The following is an 18,908-nucleotide window of genomic DNA, read 5'->3' as shown; positions in this document are numbered from 1 at the left end:
TAAACTTTTCAATCAATCAATCAAAGTCTGTTATGATGAATTGAAAATGGGGGACCCTGATGTAAACAAGACGAAAGTCTTTCTCCGGTCTGCATCCCCTTAACAATTGTGTGTGTATTGAGCCGTAGGCTACTGTACTGTACCCATTCTGCAATCTGTTAATAAAGTTTTCAATCAATTCAATCAATCTGTAGGACTCAAATGCGGTCAATCCGCATATCTGGCAACCCAAAACCTCTGTGGGTGCTGTTCTCCGGCTCTGCAGGAATCCCCTGTTGGACACAGCAGCACCTACTCTACTCTCCGGCTCTGCAGCTGGACCCTACTCCTCCAAGCAGCAACCCAAGAAGTCGACTGTAGGACACCGTGACCCACCCCCTCCGAAATATATTGTTAAAAGTTTAAAACATAAGGTCTGTTGTTGCTTGATAAGATTGTGTGTTTTCTAGTCTAAAATAGGCTACCCACGCCCACCACAGTAAATAATGAACTATTGTGCCCTACAGACAGTCAACTGTAATTGGTCAACACTAGACATGTGACATCCCATATGGAGATAATCGTTGTGGTTTTTGTGGTTTTGTTCAACTTTGTCACTAGACTGCGATCCCAGGCGCGTCAAGGAAGTCCGCTTCAGAAGAGGTAATAATAACGTTATTATAGGCGACGCATTCGTTATGCTCCTGTTATGCGATGCAGCTAATTTGGGGATTCAAGTTTTATAAACTTTATAAACGTTTTATAAAAAGTGTTTCTATTTGACTTCTCAGACGGAAATAGCAGGCATTAATAATAACACGAATATGCAGCATTACAAATAATACAGCCATAGTAGAAATCATAATGTTTTATATAATAGATGTATTGGGTAGGCCTCACATGTGGAATTTGTTGCCATAACAGCCTCTATAGGATGGTGATATAATAATAGGCAACATGATGGCAATGCGTTTTGCCAACAGGATTGATTGATTGATTGATTGATTGATTGAAAACTTTATTAACAGATTTCAGAATGGGTACAATACAGTACAGCTCAATACATACAATTGTTAAGGGGATGCAGACCAGAGAAAGACTTTCGTCTTGTTTACATCAGGGTCCCCAATTTTCAATTCATAGTGACATTTATGACATACACAACATACAGATAAACAGTACTGTTACATCCAGACATTTATGACATACAACAAGATATACAAATATACAGTACTGTTTAAGAGACAGAGTTTCTAGAAGAGAGTATATTTGAGGGGGAAGAAACTGTACATTGGAGGGGGGGGGGGGGTTGGATGTTTACAGGGGCAGTTTCGAATTGCAGCCTCCCGTAGGTGCTCTTTGAGAGTGGTTTTGAAGGTGGGTAGAGATTCAAAAAAAAATTACGGCTGTGGGTAGGGCGTTCCACATTGATGTGGCATAATTGCGAAACCTGTTTACTTCCCTTTTTTTTTTTTTTAGCCGAATCTGGGTTTAACATGATTTGTGGAACTCCCTCTGGTGTTGTGGTCGTGGTATTCACTGACCTTTGGGAAGTACCCTAGTGGTCTAGTGTATCTTGTAGACCAGGCCCATTGCAAGTTGCTGTACTCTGTCGTCTACTCTAAGCCATCCAGGTTGTCAAAGTGGGCAGGGGTGAGGTGGGTTTTAGGGGTAAGGTCAAGCAGTAGTCTGACCAGTTTGTTTTGTGATGTTTGTAATCTTGTCTTTAGCGCCTTTGAGGTGCTTTGGTACCATGAGGTGCAAGCATAGTCGTAGTACCCTTGAATGAGTGCTCCTGCCAGAGTCTTCAGGGTATTCTTGTTTACCAGAGAGGAGATCCGGTACAAGAATCTAGTTCGTTGGTTGACTTTTTTGATTACATTGGATGCCATTATTAGAATTATAAAATGAATATGTGGTGTTATGATCAGGGCTGAAGTTGAATAAAAGATTGTATTTTTTCAATCTGACATTACAAAAAAACAGAAAATCCATAAAAATCAGTGTTGTTGCTAATCATACATATGCTAGCCTGTTTTTTAACAATAATTTGTGATGCCATCACAAACACTGGCATTTAAAGGGTACAAATAAAAAAAATCCTGCACCAGAATGCAGGAAATGAAGTCTTTGTAACAAAATGTCCTGGTGGGGGACCCCCAGACCCCCTGCTTAAAAAGTGGCCTGACTGGGGCTATATTTTGCACTATATTTCCTGGCCTGAATGATTTCCCCAGTCCGGCCCTGGTTAAAAGCCTCCAATGCGTATTAGTGTGTGTGCGTTTGAATGTTTGCATGTTTCAACCATACATTTTTATTTATAAAATAAAATAAAAAAATTATAATTTTGTATTTTTTTATTTAATTTGTTTTACCTCCTATAATAGTGGGGGTCGCGGCTCTCTGACACCGTTATTTGGGGGTCGCAGCCTGAAAAGTTTGGGAACCCCTGCTATAGTAGACAAGTGTACCGTAGTTGTACTTAGGGCTGGGCGATACGCCCTCTAAATGATATCACGATATTTTCTGGCTCTATCACGATACACAATATATATATCGCAATATTTTGACATTTCCTCTAAAGCACTTAAAAATGCTTGATTTAACCCTTTGATGGATACAGTCAGTCACGCAAATATGATGATTATAATAGTCCCTGCAACATATGTCTGCATTAAACCACGAAGATGCTTTCAAAAATAATGAAATGAAAAGTGTCTAACATTTTAAAAGAGTAGTCTACTGACACACTAATACAGAAAAAAATGAATTAACATCTAAGACAATTTATATAAAAAAACGCTTGGGTGCCAAGACTTTTGCACAGTACTGTGTTTTCTATCCACTTTAGCCAAAAATACACACATATACTGTATGGATGAGGGTTTGTGCAAAACATCACGATGTCCACGATACGTTTAAAAAGTGTATCGTTAATGAACTGTACCCGATATTTATTTAATATCGTCATATTGCCCACCCCTAGTTGTACTATAGTAGACAAGTGTACCATCGTAGTACTATAGTAGACAGGTGTACCATCGTAGTACTATAGTAGACAGGTGTACCATCGTAGTACTATAGTAGACAGGTGTACCATCGTAGTACTATAGTAGACAAGTGTACCATCGTAGTACTATTAGTAGACAAGTGTACCATCGTAGTACTATAGTAGACAAGTGTACCATCGTAGTACTATTAGTAGACAGGTGTACCATCGTAGTACTATAGTAGACAGGTGTACCATCGTAGTACTATTAGTAGACAGGTGTACCATCGTAGTACTATAGTAGACAGGTGTACCATCGTAGTACTATAGTAGACAGGTGTACCATCGTAGTACTATTAGTAGACAGGTGTACCATCGTAGTACTATAGTAGACAGGTGTACCATCGTAGTACTATAGTAGACAGGTGTACCATCGTAGTACTATTAGTAGACAGGTGTACCATCGTAGTACTATAGTAGACAAGTGTACCATCGTAGTACTATAGTAGACAAGTGTACCATCGTAGTACTATAGTAGACAGGTGTACCATCGTAGTACTATAGTAGACAAGTGTACCATCGTAGTACTATAGTAGACAAGTGTACCATCGTAGTACTATAGTAGACAGGTGTACCATCGTAGTACTATTAGTAGACAGGTGTACCATCGTAGTACTATAGTAGACAGGTGTACCATCGTAGTACTATAGTAGACAGGTGTACCATCGTAGTACTATAGTAGACAAGTGTACCATCGTAGTACTATTAGTAGACAGGTGTACCATCGTAGTACTATAGTAGACAGGTGTACCATCGTAGTACTATAGTAGACAGGTGTACCATCGTAGTACTATAGTAGACAGGTGTACCATCGTAGTACTATAGTAGACAGGTGTACCATCGTAGTACTATAGTAGACAGGTGTACCATCGTAGTACTATTAGTAGACAGGTGTACCATCGTAGTACTATAGTAGACAGGTGTACCATCGTAGTACTATAGTAGACAAGTGTACCATCGTAGTACTATTAGTAGACAGGTGTACCATCGTAGTACTATAGTAGACAGGTGTACCATCGTAGTACTATAGTAGACAGGTGTACCATCGTAGTACTATAGTAGACAAGTGTACCATCGTAGTACTATTAGTAGACAGGTGTACCATCGTAGTACTATTAGTAGACAGGTGTACCATCGTAGTACTATAGTAGACAGGTGTACCATCGTAGTACTATTAGTAGACAGGTGTACCATCGTAGTACTATAGTAGACAGGTGTACCATCGTAGTACTATAGTAGACAGGTGTACCATCGTAGTACTATAGTAGACAAGTGTACCATCGTAGTACTATAGTAGACAAGTGTACCATCGTAGTACTATAGTAGACAGGTGTACCATCGTAGTACTATAGTAGACAAGTGTACCATCGTAGTACTATAGTAGACAGGTGTACCATCGTAGTACTATTAGTAGACAGGTGTACCATCGTAGTACTATAGTAGACAGGTGTACCATCGTAGTACTATAGTAGACAGGTGTACCATCGTAGTACTATAGTAGACAAGTGTACCATCGTAGTACTATAGTAGACAGGTGTACCATCGTAGTACTATAGTAGACAGGTGTACCATCGTAGTACTATAGTAGACAGGTGTACCATCGTAGTACTATTAGTAGACAGGTGTACCATCGTAGTACTATAGTAGACAAGTGTACCATCGTAGTACTATAGTAGACAGGTGTACCATCGTAGTACTATAGTAGACAGGTGTACCATCGTAGTACTATAGTAGACAGGTGTACCATCGTAGTACTATAGTAGACAGGTGTACCATCGTAGTACTATAGTAGACAGGTGTACCATCGTAGTACTATAGTAGACAAGTGTACCATCGTAGTACTATAGTAGACAGGTGTACCATCGTAGTACTATAGTAGACAGGTGTACCATCGTAGTACTATTAGTAGACAGGTGTACCATCGTAGTACTATAGTAGACAAGTGTACCATCGTAGTACTATAGTAGACAGGTGTACCATCGTAGTACTATAGTAGACAGGTGTACCATCGTAGTACTATAGTAGACAGGTGTACCATCGTAGTACTATAGTAGACAAGTGTACCATCGTAGTACTATTAGTAGACAGGTGTACCATCGTAGTACTATAGTAGACAAGTGTACCATCGTAGTACTATAGTAGACAGGTGTACCATCGTAGTACTATAGTAGACAGGTGTACCATCGTAGTACTATAGTAGACAGGTGTACCATCGTAGTACTATAGTAGACAAGTGTACCATCGTAGTACTATTAGTAGACAGGTGTACCATCGTAGTACTATAGTAGACAGGTGTACCATCGTAGTACTATAGTAGACAGGTGTACCATCGTAGTACTATAGTAGACAGGTGTACCATCGTAGTACTATTAGTAGACAGGTGTACCATCGTAGTACTATAGTAGACAGGTGTACCATCGTAGTACTATAGTAGACAAGTGTACCATCGTAGTACTATTAGTAGACAGGTGTACCATCGTAGTACTATAGTAGACAGGTGTACCATCGTAGTACTATAGTAGACAGGTGTACCATCGTAGTACTATAGTAGACAAGTGTACCATCGTAGTACTATTAGTAGACAGGTGTACCATCGTAGTACTATTAGTAGACAGGTGTACCATCGTAGTACTATAGTAGACAGGTGTACCATCGTAGTACTATTAGTAGACAGGTGTACCATCGTAGTACTATAGTAGACAGGTGTACCATCGTAGTACTATAGTAGACAGGTGTACCATCGTAGTACTATAGTAGACAAGTGTACCATCGTAGTACTATAGTAGACAAGTGTACCATCGTAGTACTATAGTAGACAGGTGTACCATCGTAGTACTATAGTAGACAAGTGTACCATCGTAGTACTATAGTAGACAGGTGTACCATCGTAGTACTATTAGTAGACAGGTGTACCATCGTAGTACTATAGTAGACAGGTGTACCATCGTAGTACTATAGTAGACAGGTGTACCATCGTAGTACTATAGTAGACAAGTGTACCATCGTAGTACTATAGTAGACAGGTGTACCATCGTAGTACTATAGTAGACAGGTGTACCATCGTAGTACTATAGTAGACAGGTGTACCATCGTAGTACTATTAGTAGACAGGTGTACCATCGTAGTACTATAGTAGACAAGTGTACCATCGTAGTACTATAGTAGACAGGTGTACCATCGTAGTACTATAGTAGACAGGTGTACCATCGTAGTACTATAGTAGACAGGTGTACCATCGTAGTACTATAGTAGACAGGTGTACCATCGTAGTACTATAGTAGACAGGTGTACCATCGTAGTACTATAGTAGACAGGTGTACCATCGTAGTACTATAGTAGACAAGTGTACCATCGTAGTACTATAGTAGACAGGTGTACCATCGTAGTACTATAGTAGACAGGTGTACCATCGTAGTACTATAGTAGACAGGTGTACCATCGTAGTACTATAGTAGACAGGTGTACCATCGTAGTACTATAGTAGACAGGTGTACCATCGTAGTACTATAGTAGACAAGTGTACCATCGTAGTACTATAGTAGACAGGTGTACCATCGTAGTACTATAGTAGACAGGTGTACCATCGTAGTACTATTAGTAGACAGGTGTACCATCGTAGTACTATAGTAGACAAGTGTACCATCGTAGTACTATAGTAGACAGGTGTACCATCGTAGTACTATAGTAGACAGGTGTACCATCGTAGTACTATAGTAGACAAGTGTACCATCGTAGTACTATAGTAGACAGGTGTACCATCGTAGTACTATAGTAGACAGGTGTACCATCGTAGTACTATAGTAGACAGGTGTACCATCGTAGTACAGCAGATGACAGCAAGAGGAATGAGTGGATCTGGTCTTGTCTCCTTCCAGCCATGTATCTGTACCTCCTGGCGCTCGTGGTCCTCTACTACGTGTACCGCTGGGTGCGGGAGCAGCCGCGGGTCCCCGACAGAGCCAACAAGTACGTCTACATCACCGGCTGCGACTCCGGCTTCGGCAACCTCCTGGCCCGGCACCTGGACAAGCGGGGCTTCCGGGTCATCGCCTCCTGCTTCACGGAGCGGGGCGAGGAGGACCTGGCGAAGGCCTGCTCCGACCGGCTGACCACCACCCACCTGGACGTCAGGAGCAGCGAGAGCGTCGCCAAGGTCGCCGCCATGATCAAGGACAAGGTCGGGGAAAAGGGTGAGTCGGTGGGGGGGGGGGGGGGTTACTTACAAGAATTACCCTATAATTCCAGCCGGTCCCTGAGGTCTTCTGATCAGGCCTCCTGGTGGTGAACCAGGCTAAAGACTAAGGGGGACCGAGCGTTTGAAGCAGTGGCCCCTAGACTCTGGAATGAGGTCCCCCAGGTCTTGAGAGCCGCCCCCTCTGTGGCCCCTAGACTCTGGAATGAGGTCCCCCAGGTCTTGAGAGCCGCCCCCTCTGTGGCCCCTAGACTCTGGAATGAGGTCCCCCAGGTCTTGAGAGCCCCCCCCCCCCCCCCTCTGTGGCCCCTAGACTCTGGAATGATCTCCCCCAGGTCTTGAGAGCCTCCCCCTCTGTGGCCCCTAGGCTCTGGAATGAGCTCCCCCAGGTCTTGAGAGCCTCCCCCTCTGTGGCCCCTAGACTCTGGAATGAGCTCCCCCAGGTCTCGAGAGCCTCCCCCTCTGTGGCCCCTAGACTCTGGAATGAGCTCCCCCAGGTCTTGAGAGCCTCCCCCTCTGTGGCCCCTAGACTCTGGAATGAGCTCCCCCAGGTCTTGAGAGCCTCCCCCTCTGTGGCCCCTAGACTCTGGAATGAGCTCCCCCAGGTCTCGAGAGCCTCCCCCTCTGTGGCCCCTAGACTCTGGAATGATCTCCCCCAGGTCTTAAGAGCCTCCCCCTCTGTGGCCCCTAGGCTCTGGAATGAGCTCCCCCAGGTCTTGAGAGCCTCCCCCTCTGTGGACTCGTTCAAGGGGCAGCTAAAAACCCACCTGTTCAGGTTGGCGTTTGGCCACGTACACAGTACACGTGATTTAGTTTCTTCAGTTTTCATCCGTGCCTGTTTTTATATTGTGTGTTTCTATGAATTGACCTGTTCTTTTGTTTTTTAAACTTGTGAAGCACTCTGTGCATGCGTGCTGGGGAGGGTGCTATACAAATAGCCGTACTTACTTACAGATACAGGACTTCAAGGTCCTGGTGTTTGCCTACAGAGCCCTCCATGGGCAAGCCCCCCCCCCTCCTACATTAACGAGCTCATACACCCACTTTCCTTTCCTCTAGCCGGTCACTGTGACCAGGAGCTCCTGGTGGTGCCCAGGACCAGGCTAAAAACTAAAGGGACGAGCTCTCGTGGTGACAGAGCTCCAAGGCTCTGGAACACCCTCCCCCTAAACGTGAAAACCGCTCCCTCTGAACTCATTTTTAAAAGGCAGCTAAAAACGTACCTCTACAGGCAGGCTTTTAAATCAAACACTTATAGCCGTTCTTTCTTTTTTTTGTTATATATTACTGTTGTAAAGCACTGTGTGCACTCGTTCTGAGAAGGGCACTGTATAAATAAAGTGTTACTTACTTTACTTACATCTGTATGACCTGCGGTGTCACTGACTCGCTCGCTCGCTCAATCAGTAACTCGCCGCTCCGCTCCTAGTGGTGCCTCACAAACTTAGCTGATCTGTGACGCCGTGTCTAGTCTAGTGTCTGGCTTGTATAGTCCTATTACACTCCTTTTTTACGTTTTACATTTATGATTCATAATTAGATTTGCATGTGTGAAGAAACCACCTTGCTCATTTTGGCGGGAAACTACCGTTATCCAAAACGCTTTACAACTTATGTCTCACATTCACACGTTCACACACCCATGCAAGGTGCCAACCTGTTCATCTGGAGCAGTTAGGGGTTAAGTGTCTTGCTCAAGGACACTTGGACACGCTGCCAGTAGGGGCCAGAATCGAACCAGGAACCTTTTGATTACCAGACAACTGCTCATCTCCTGAGCCACTGTCGCCCCTAATGTATATACTGTATGTAGCCACACAACTCCTCCTGCAATCAAGGGTCATGTCTCTCCTCGACTATTGCAATGCACTGCTAGCTGGTTTACCGGCTTGTGCCACCAAGGTGCTTCAACTCGTACAGAACGCAGCGGTCCGCCTGATCTCCAACCTACCAAAGTCAGCCCACGTTGCCCCACCTCTCAGAGAGCTGCACTGGCTTCCCATTGCTGCACAAATACACTTCAAGGTTCTTGACCTGGCATACCGTGCAACAAAGGGAAACGGCTCCCTCCTACCTCCGGTCAATGGTCTCTGCATCTTCTGGCCGCCTGAGACCCACTCTCTTCAGGCTCCTGGGGGGTCATTGAAACGAAGCCGGCTATTCTCTGTCCTCACTCCATGGTGGTGGAACGAACTTCCCACCACAGTCGGGACAGCTGAAACCTGGCCAAATTTCTGCCTGTGACGGAAAACACTTTTTCAATCAATATCTGAAATGTAAAAAAGATTCTAATAAAAACTCCTTCTTACTGTCTTTTACTTTTATGTACTATGCTACTATGTCTATACTTCTATCTACTTTACTACTATCTACTATGTACTATGTCTATACTACTACCTACTATGATATGTCTATACTACTATCTACTATGCTAATATGTCTATACAACTACCTACTATGTTAATGTCTATACTACTATCTACTATGTACTATGTCTATACTACTACCTAATATGCTAATATGTCTATACTACTGTATCTACTATGCTAATATGTCTATACTACTACCTACTATGTTAATGTCTATATACTACTATCTACTATGTGCTATGTCTATACTACTACCTACTATGCTAATGTCTATACTATGCACTCATGTCCAGACGAAAACGATTTTGATCTTTTTCGTTTTCATGTAGTTTTCATAAAAAAAATAAAGGTTTCCGTAAAAGCGAAAATCGTCTCGAGAAATAAGTGCGTGCCACAAATTTACAAAATAAATGTCTTTCCTGTTTTAGACGTCGCTCTTTTATTTTGAAACCCCCCGACCGGAAGCGTTATCGTTGTTTTGTTGCTAGCAGAATAACTTTAACGTCCGGTTCTGTGCTTTTGAGCTAACGTAACACTACTTTCCAAAGGAGAAGAGAGAGAGAGACCGTGGCTCACACAAAATGCAGCTACAGCCTACAGCAATCGATGATGAGGAGGATTTTAATCGGCAGGAGAGAGAGAACGTTTCAAAGCCGTATATAATATGGTGCGCGCAGCTCAAACTACCCGTTGTATTAAATTAATTGATTGATGTTTAACTTGTCCCTGTGTCCAGTCCTTTCGACTAGCAAACGTTGTCTGTATTTAACGTTACCTCAGGATACCACTGTCTTATTGTAGCAAAAGTTGTCTGTATTTAACGTTACCTCAGGATACCACTGTCTATTGTATTTAGTTGGTTGGCTATTTAGCTAATGTTGATAGCATTGAATAGCATCAACGCTACTAGCTAGCTGGCTACAGCGCAACACCAGCCATGGGAATACTATTTACTAAATTATGGAGGCTTTTTAATCATCAAGGTAAGAGAGGATTTGTCATGATCAACTGAAGGCGTATGCTATGGAACATTATGTGCTTGGCTACTACTTGGGTTTTCAGAAAAAGGGCCACTATGTGACGCTAATCTCTAGCTAGTAACGTGTATTTCATCACAGTAGCCTCCCGGTGTTTAATAAACACTTCTAGCCAGGACATATCTGGACATATATGTATCATGTTTCTTTTTTTGTTGGCTGGGTTTGCATGCGGATTAAGGGAGATGTCAATCTGTTGTCGACGGTGGTAGTACAGGCGCAGTACGTTTTATTTAGCTGTAAAAGCCCGATCAAGCTCAATAGCTTCTGTAACACGAACGCAACTGCTCTGTACATTCAGCCATTGTTGTTGTGATGTGGGAGTTTGCACGTGCGGGCTAAGGGAGAGGTGGACTATCGCGTAATCGGTTCAGGAAAATACTCGTATCACTTGTAAAGACGGCGACGTCGCAAGAGGAGCGTCTTCAGAATTTCCCACTCTGGGACCCGGTTTCAGAAAATAGCGCCTTCATGTTCCCAGAAACGCAGTTCCGTGTGGATGAAAGGTGCATACGATCAAATACGTTGACTGATACGACCGAAATCGGTTTCGTCTGGACATGGCCTGAGGTAGTGAAGCTCATTTGGCACTGCTAGACGAACAACACCACTTACCCTTAGCTGCCAGAGCTGCACCCCTCCTGCTGACTTGTTGTTGTACACTATTTGTAAGTTGCTTTGGATAAAAGCGTCGGCTAAATTATTAAATGTAAATGTAGGCCAGCATCCTCTGCCAGATTCAAATAAATCTAGATCGATCCTCATTTGCATTTTGTTGCATAACTCAAAACCATCAGCCGTGAATATCTGCAGACTTCACTGTTAGCTACATGGTTAGATATTGATTTCAACGTCTTTATTACAGCTAGATATTATTATGGATGTCTTTTTATTACCAGATTGATAGATCATACAGTCTAGGAAATTAACACCAGCAACCTCACTTAATAGAGTAGCAGCCAGTAAGTAAGTGTAACCTCAGTGAACCTAAATGTACCTCAGTGAAGCTAAATGTACCTCAGTGAAGCTAAATGTACCTCAGTGAACCTAAATGTACCTCAGTGAAGCTAAATGTACCTCAATGAACCTAAATGTACCTCAGTGAAGCTAAATGTACCTCAGTGAACCTAAATGTACCTCAGTGAACCTAAATATACCTCAGTGAACCTAAATGTACCTCAGTGAAGCTAAATGTACCTCAGTGAACCTAAATGTACCTCAGTGAACCTAAATGTACCTCAGTGAAGCTAAATGTACCTCAGTGAACCTAAATGTACCTCAGTGAAGCTAAATGTACCTCAGTGAACCAAAATGTACCTCAGTGAAGCTAAATGTACCTCAATGAACCTAAATGTACCTCAGTGAAGCTAAATGTACCTCAGTGAACCTAAATGTACCTCAGTGAAGCTAAATGTACCTCAGTGAACCTAAATGTACCTCAGTGAACCTAAATGTACCTCAGTGAAGCTAAATGTACCTCAGTGAACCTAAATGTACCTCAGTGAAGCTAAATGTACCTCAGTGAACCTAAATGTACCTCAGTGAAGCTAAATGTACCTCAGTGAAGCTAAATGTACCTCAGTGAACCTAAATGTACCTCAGTGAACCTAAATGTACCTCAGTGAAGCTAAATGTACCTCAGTGAACCTAAATGTACCTCAGTGAACCTAAATGTACCTCAGTGAAGCTAAATGTACCTCAGTGAAGCTAAATGTACCTCAGTGAAGCTAAATGTACCTCAGTGAACCTAAATGTACCTCAGTGAACCTAAATGTACCTCAGTGAAGCTAAATGTACCTCAGTGAAGCTAAATGTACCTCAGTGAAGCTAAATGTACCTCAGTGAACCTAAATGTACCTCAGTGAAGCTAACGGTGAAGCTAAATGGAACCTTCCGTCGTCGACTAAAAACACTTCTTCAATAAATATCTGAAGTTAGAACATTTAAAACTACTAACCTTCTTACTGTCTTTTACTATTATGTACTTTGCTACTATGGAAGCGGACATGGCCAGTTAGCCTAGCCATTGTCCAACTAACACCTCTCCCAAAGGCTAACCGGCCATGTCCGCTTCCATCCATTGTGCTAAGCTAGGCTAACGTGCAGCCAGATAGCCTTCTACTGAACGCACAGAGGGGAAACTGGTATCTATCTTCTTGTATCTCTCTGGAGAAGACGGTAAGCTAATTTCCCCAAATGTTGGTGTGTTCCTTTAACAACTAAACAGACGCGTCTTTGTTTTGTGTTACCCCCGCCTAGGCTTATGGGCGGTCGTGAACAACGCGGGCGTGGCCATCCCCTCCGCCCCTTGCGATTGGCTGACCGTGGAGGACTACAGATCCATGCTGGAGGTGAACCTGTTGGGAGTGGTCGGCGTGACCCTGAGCGTCCTGCCACTGGTCAAGAAGGCCAAGGGCAGGGTGGTCAACGTGGCCAGCGTGTTCGGCAGGATCAGTCCCACGGGGGGCCCGTACACCATCTCCAAATACGGCGTGGAGGCCTTCAACGACAGCCTCAGGTGAACGATTGGAGGGCCTGTTTAGTTGGGCGGTCCATTCTCCTCTGTATTCCTAGTACGCCTCTGCGACGGTGTAGCCGTGACCAGAGGCGTTGTGTTTTTTTTTCGGGTTGTCGACTCGATCTTTTATCTTATCTCTGACAAACTGAAACATCCACAATAAGAACAGGTATAGACATGTGGGTGAGGATCTCTCTCGCGCGTTCTCGCTCTCTCGCTCTCGCTCTCTCTCTACATTCAATGATTTAAAGTAGCCAAACGTTACAGTATAAATAAATACTAACTGGATAGTTGATGATATAAACATTTAATTTCATTATCTGAAATATTCTAAAATCATTAAGTCTGCTATAAGCCATTATTCCTTTGTGTGTGATTATTATTTTCTCACAGTGTGTATATATATATATATATATATATATATATATACATATATATATGTATATATACACACATAACGGAACATAGACCAAATGCGTCCACATTTTTATAGGATTCTAGCACATTTTCATAACAATAGCGAATATTACCGTTTTCATTGAGGTTTCTTACAAATTAACGATGCTTTATGTTGTCCTTTATATGCCGATTATCATTAAAATCTTAAATTGTACCATATGTCCCCCTTTAGACAACATATGTAACGCTACCAGCACACTTTTGTTAAGATAATTAGTTTACCATTCGCGGTCGCTATACCGAGGTCGCAGTAATAGTTTACCGCTGTTCAGATCACGGCGAAGAATAGACACATCCCAGTGACCTGTGACCTGTGCTAAGGATCTTGGGAAATGTATTCATGTAGTTTTCAACATTTTCACCTTTGAATTTTAAACCAATGCTGCCATCTACTGACAACAGAAAGTGTTGTCTATCGTCACTTCCGTATACAGCGTCGCCCGAAACCCATTCTAGAGATTCCCACTTTTTACTGGGAATGGGGCGTGGCCGTATTTGGTCCCAGACAATAAGAGTGGCTGCGATTGGTCACCGTGACGTTATATATATACATGTGTGTGTGTGTGTGTGTTTGGCTAAAGTGGATAGAAAACACAGTACTGTGCAAAAGTCTTAGGCACCCAAGAGTTTTTATATAAATAGTCTTAGATGTAAATACACATTTTTATTAGTGTGTCAGTAGACTACTCTTAGTACATTTTCATTCAAATATTTTTTTTTAAACATCTTCATGGTTTAATAATGCAAACATATGTTGCAGGGACTTATTATAATCATCATATTGGCGTGACTGTATGCATCAAAGGGTTAAATCAAGCATTTTTAAGTGCTTTAGAGGAAATGTCAAAATATCGCGATATATATCGTGTATCGTGATATGGCCAAAAAATATTGCGATATCATTTAGAGGCCATATCGTCCAGCCCTACTCCTGTGCCAACTTGCTGTACTTTGCTTGCAGGTCTGCAGCCATTATTGCTGGATTATGAATAGTCCCAACTTTAGCCAAGGTAACGTTAAGCTAAAACTAGCTTTTCAGCTACAGGTAGCTCTTCAGCTAATGCTAATAACACCAGCAAGCTAACACATCAGAGCTCCCCGTCACTCCACTCTGTCGGGACGATGGCATTTAAGAAAGTATCTGCTGTTAAAATGACAAACAGCATTGACACTTTAATTCACGGTCGATTAAAAACACGTTTGTTTTATAATGCTCACTCTCAGCAGGAGGATACCGCACGTGTTGTTGATAAATTACGTCATATGGGATCGGAGCATAGACTTTAAGTGTACTCGCCGATACCGATACCAGCATTTTTAGGCTGTATCGGAGGCATTTCCGATACTGGTATCGGTATCGGAACAACTCTAACAGACACAGGAGAGAAGGTTCTTTATTGAGACAGTAGGAAGGCTGAGAGGGAGACGGAGTAGAGGAGACACAGAAGAGGTGTGGTTCCAGAGGCGAGGGTCTTAACCACGACACCATCTCTGGGTGCACTCTGATACAGATGTTGAGAGGAATCAGTCTTCACTAGATCCGTTGGAAATGGTCTTGTTTGTTGTCTCGTTGAAATGACTGCAATGTGTACATCATGATGACCACACAGTCGGCCACTGATCCAGGAAACGCTCGTCTTTCAGGTTAAACATGCTGCCATTCGGTGTCAAGGTGCTTTGCATTGAACCAGGCTTCTTCAAAACCACCATCACCGACGCTGCTGTCCTGGGCAAAAGTATCAGGATCACATGGAATAAGATGCCCCAGGAGGTCAGGGACGACTACGGACATGATTATATTGATAAGGGTAAGTGTGGACAATTTCAAGAATTCTTGACATTTTCTATATTGTCGATCTACCCAAAGAAATGCAATAGACCACTGCACTTCCACGTTACATTGAGATCATGGGAGAGGGAGAGGGGGGGGGGGGGAATTAATGAATGTGGATGAGAGCCTTGACATTAAGTGGTTATAGCTACGGCTGTGGGGGTGCGGGAGACATGACCCAATATACTTTTATACACGCCTGAGTCTCCTGAACACGGAGAGAGACCAATCCCAAGTCGATCGACACTTTCTCGGGCCGAGCTATAGTCACTTTTCCGCACCTACTCCTGAACTCTGCATGCGCAGATTGATAAACCTAGATCTCTGGAAAATCCGGAGAGACTCACTGGGCAATCTGCGCATCATGAATGAATGAATTAATGAATGAAAACTTTATTTAACAGATTGCAGAATGGGTACAATACAGTACGGCTCAATACACACAATTGTTAAGCGGATGTAGACCAGAGGAAGACGTTTGTCTTGTTTACATTTAATCATGCGTATGGAGACTGGGAGTAGGTGCTGAACAAGTGCTCGGCCGAGGCAGTTATTTCAGAATACCGGAAGTGTTGCGGTGGTCTGTTGCAGGTTGCACTCACTTTGTTGAAACAGGACATTGGGCACAGACAGTGCCACAGCTGTACAATACTAACCAGTTTTACTCTGAACACCAACAGTCATTACAGGTAATCGGATACATTTCGCATGTAATTAATTTGCTAGTTTAACTACATGTTGGAGGAGTTGGGTGGTAGGTTGACGACATGCAGTTATGAACTACTTTTGATCGTGTAGAGATGAAGGTAATTAACCCTTTCACTGCCACACGACAGGGTTAACCTTCTGTTTTTTTAAGAACGTCGTCTTAAAGGTGCGGTCAGTTGTATTTCTTTGTTAAAATATGTGTTATAGCTCTATAATAGCTCTATTAGTCCGACAGCCATCACTGATAGATTATAGAGTGTTTGGTCAGTAACATGGGTCTCCCAGTCCCTCCACTCTGCAGTAAACAGAAAATAAAGTTCTGGTATCCCTTCCCACTTTATCCAATCAGGAGAGGGAACCCCAGATATTTTCACTTCAAGAACCAGATTATTTTACATTTAAAGCACACATTTGCTTAAAACTAGTTTTTATTTTCTTTTTTTTTGTCAGACCATTTTTGCAGTGAGGAGTTCTCTGTCCTGATTGGATAAAGTGGGAACGGCTTTACTGCAGAGCGGAGGGACTGGGAGACCCATGTTACCGACCAAACACTCTATATCAGTGATGGTTGTCGGAATGTAAAGCTATTATTTTAACATGTAGACCACTTATTTCAACAAAGAAAATACCACTTGCAGCTATTCGGTAGTTACCTTGGTGAACCGGTTTTTAAGACATGACCAACACTAGTAGCGTCACACGGACCCCTATCCCCCTTCCTCCCCAGTGGACGTGTTGATGAAGGGGAAGCTCACGCAGATGTCCGACGGCGACCTGATGAAGGTGGTCAGCTGCATGGAACACGCCGTGTCCGCGGTCCGGCCGCGCACCCGCTACTCCGCGGGCTGGGACGCCAAGTTCTTCTGGCTGCCACTGTCCTACATGCCGAGCTGTGTGAGCGACTACCTGCTGGCCAAAGAGGCCATTCCCCTGGCCATTTCCAACCAGTAACGCCAAGTATTCTCGCTGGCTAGCAACTGCTGCCGGTTGAAAGCCATAGAACGCCACCTTTGGTCATCCCTCCCGCCCTCCCCCCATGTGTTTATTTGACCAGAAGGTGTACATGGTCCTCTGTTGAAGACGTTTTTGTCTTTCTAGAGCCCACGAAACCCATTTAAAATCCATCTTATCGTTTCAAGAAATACATGGAGGTCAATCTGTACATTTGTAAAGCATTTGTAAATTTACTGTTCAAAAAGCTAAGAAAGGGATTAAAAGGAGGTGTATTTCTATTGTTGGGGTTAACTTGTGGAACAATGCTGATATACATTTAACTCATTGACCGCCGAGGATTAGACGGGGCCCCGTTCTAGCACTGCCACGCTTTAAAAGATAGAAGTGCGTCACCTTGTTTGTAGAGCTATAACTATATTCTATATTATAGCTATGGATACAATACTATGGCCCATTTGACATCATCTATCTATCGTTCAATATGTGAAAAAGAATAAATGTTTCCATCCATACGTTCCCGTGTTGGTGAATATAAGTATCGTTATAGCTTGGTCTGGGGTAATTCCCGAAAGGCTGAGTAATAGGCTTATACGTCAATTCTACTATAAACTTTGCCGCTTCTTGCCTGTACACGCTATTATTCCCAAATCAAATCTATATCATAGGTATTATGTTTCATCATGAATGCATGAAAGCGGGGGGGGGGGGGGCATTTTTTGATGCTTTGATCATCACCAACGGCATACGTTGTGGAGTAACGTTACACACATATGTTGCGATCGGAGTGAAGGCATGGTTGGATCAACGCAGGATTGATATCATATAGCCCTTACCTTCACTAGGATGTACCCCAAAAAGAATATTCCAATTATCTGATCGCGAGTCCCAGTATTGGTGTCGATCGTGTCGCCAACATAATCCACCACACATCATGCATAGGGAGCATTTGACGCGTCTCAATCCGATCGTTATAACCGCTCCATTCGCCCGGCAAAGAAAAGTGAGCCCGGTGACATTTGACCATTGCACAGGCCAAGATACAAGGTTTCAAAGGGTGCTCGATACCGCCGTCTAGCTGGATGCGGCCGGTATTGCACTTTGGCGATCTCGGACTCATTCCCTATGGTAACACCGAGGTCCCCGGATGAATAATGAATAGAAATATCGAAAAGGAAAAATGATCAAATAACGTATATATACGTGGTTGGCGTTCAACGGTTGTCGGCCAAACACGTATATAAACGTTGTTGGCAGGGATTGAGTTAAGAATGAGTCATTCGCTTTTGGTTTTTAAGAAAATGGTTTGTATAGCTATTTTTGAAGATTACAAATGTGAATATATATTTTTTTTTTCTTTTAGAATACTGTTTGATTCTTAATTTTGTTAAGAATATAGGACAGGCATAAGCATTATGCTTCAGCCTGTACCTTTTCAGTCACTGCCTGAATCAAAGATTGTTAAATGATTGTGCATATTGTATTGTGTGATGACTGAATAAAACCACTACTACTACTAATCTGAGTTTGTTCTTCAGAATTCCTGAAAAATGGATTAAAAAAAGGATATTAAATAAACAACAATTCCCCCCATCCGGCAGCAGTTATTAGTGTTGGACTGTGATAAGACTTTGTTTTAATCGATTTGCACTTGTGTTGTACTCTACGCAGCTTGAATATTTGTCTTTGGTCTCACCATTGAACAAACAAATTAAATAACAAATGGTTAATTTTAACGATGACAGCAGACATACATATACTGTACATACATCTGTAATGGAAAAGTGCAGAGAACGTAGGAATACAATATATACA

General features: G+C 42.8%; 1 protein-coding gene across 2 annotated transcripts; it reads left to right on the top strand.

Annotated features, from left to right (window-relative positions):
• The first annotated feature begins 281 nt into the window (after positions 1 to 281).
• LOC311242658 (retinol dehydrogenase 7-like) lies at positions 282 to 18,607 on the top strand. 2 transcript variants are annotated; one of them, XM_084331657.1, is made up of 5 exons: positions 282 to 413; positions 6,904 to 7,218; positions 12,886 to 13,144; positions 15,248 to 15,411; positions 16,870 to 18,607. In XM_084331657.1, the coding sequence occupies exons 2-5, from the start codon at positions 6,906 to 6,908 to the stop codon at positions 17,091 to 17,093; spliced, it is 960 nt and encodes a 319-aa protein (XP_084187783.1). In that variant the 5' UTR covers positions 282 to 413; positions 6,904 to 6,905; the 3' UTR covers positions 17,094 to 18,607. The 2 variants fall into 2 exon arrangements, with proteins under 2 accessions (XP_084187783.1, XP_084187782.1); XM_084331656.1 differs by lacking the exon at positions 282 to 413 and adding an exon at positions 553 to 642.
• Positions 18,608 to 18,908: the final 301 nt, after the last annotated feature.

Source organism: Notolepis coatsorum, assembly GCF_963971535.1.
Source record: "Notolepis coatsorum genome assembly, chromosome: 1".
NCBI lineage: Eukaryota > Metazoa > Chordata > Actinopteri > Aulopiformes > Paralepididae > Notolepis > Notolepis coatsorum.
The sequence above is the reverse complement of the archived record's forward strand: the minus strand, read 5'-3'. Positions and strand labels throughout refer to the sequence as shown.

Bases quoted from the DNA above. Each gene is read 5' to 3' on its own strand.
- LOC311242658 (XM_084331657.1), top strand. From the start codon at position 6,906: ATGTATCTGTACCTCCTGGCGCTCGTGGTCCTCTACTACGTGTACCGC. The intron at 7,219-12,885 runs GTGAGTCGGTGG...ACCCCCGCCTAG, and splicing joins GGACAAGGTCGGGGAAAAGG to GCTTATGGGCGGTCGTGAAC. The intron at 13,145-15,247 runs GTGAACGATTGG...CTCGTCTTTCAG, and splicing joins GCCTTCAACGACAGCCTCAG to GTTAAACATGCTGCCATTCG.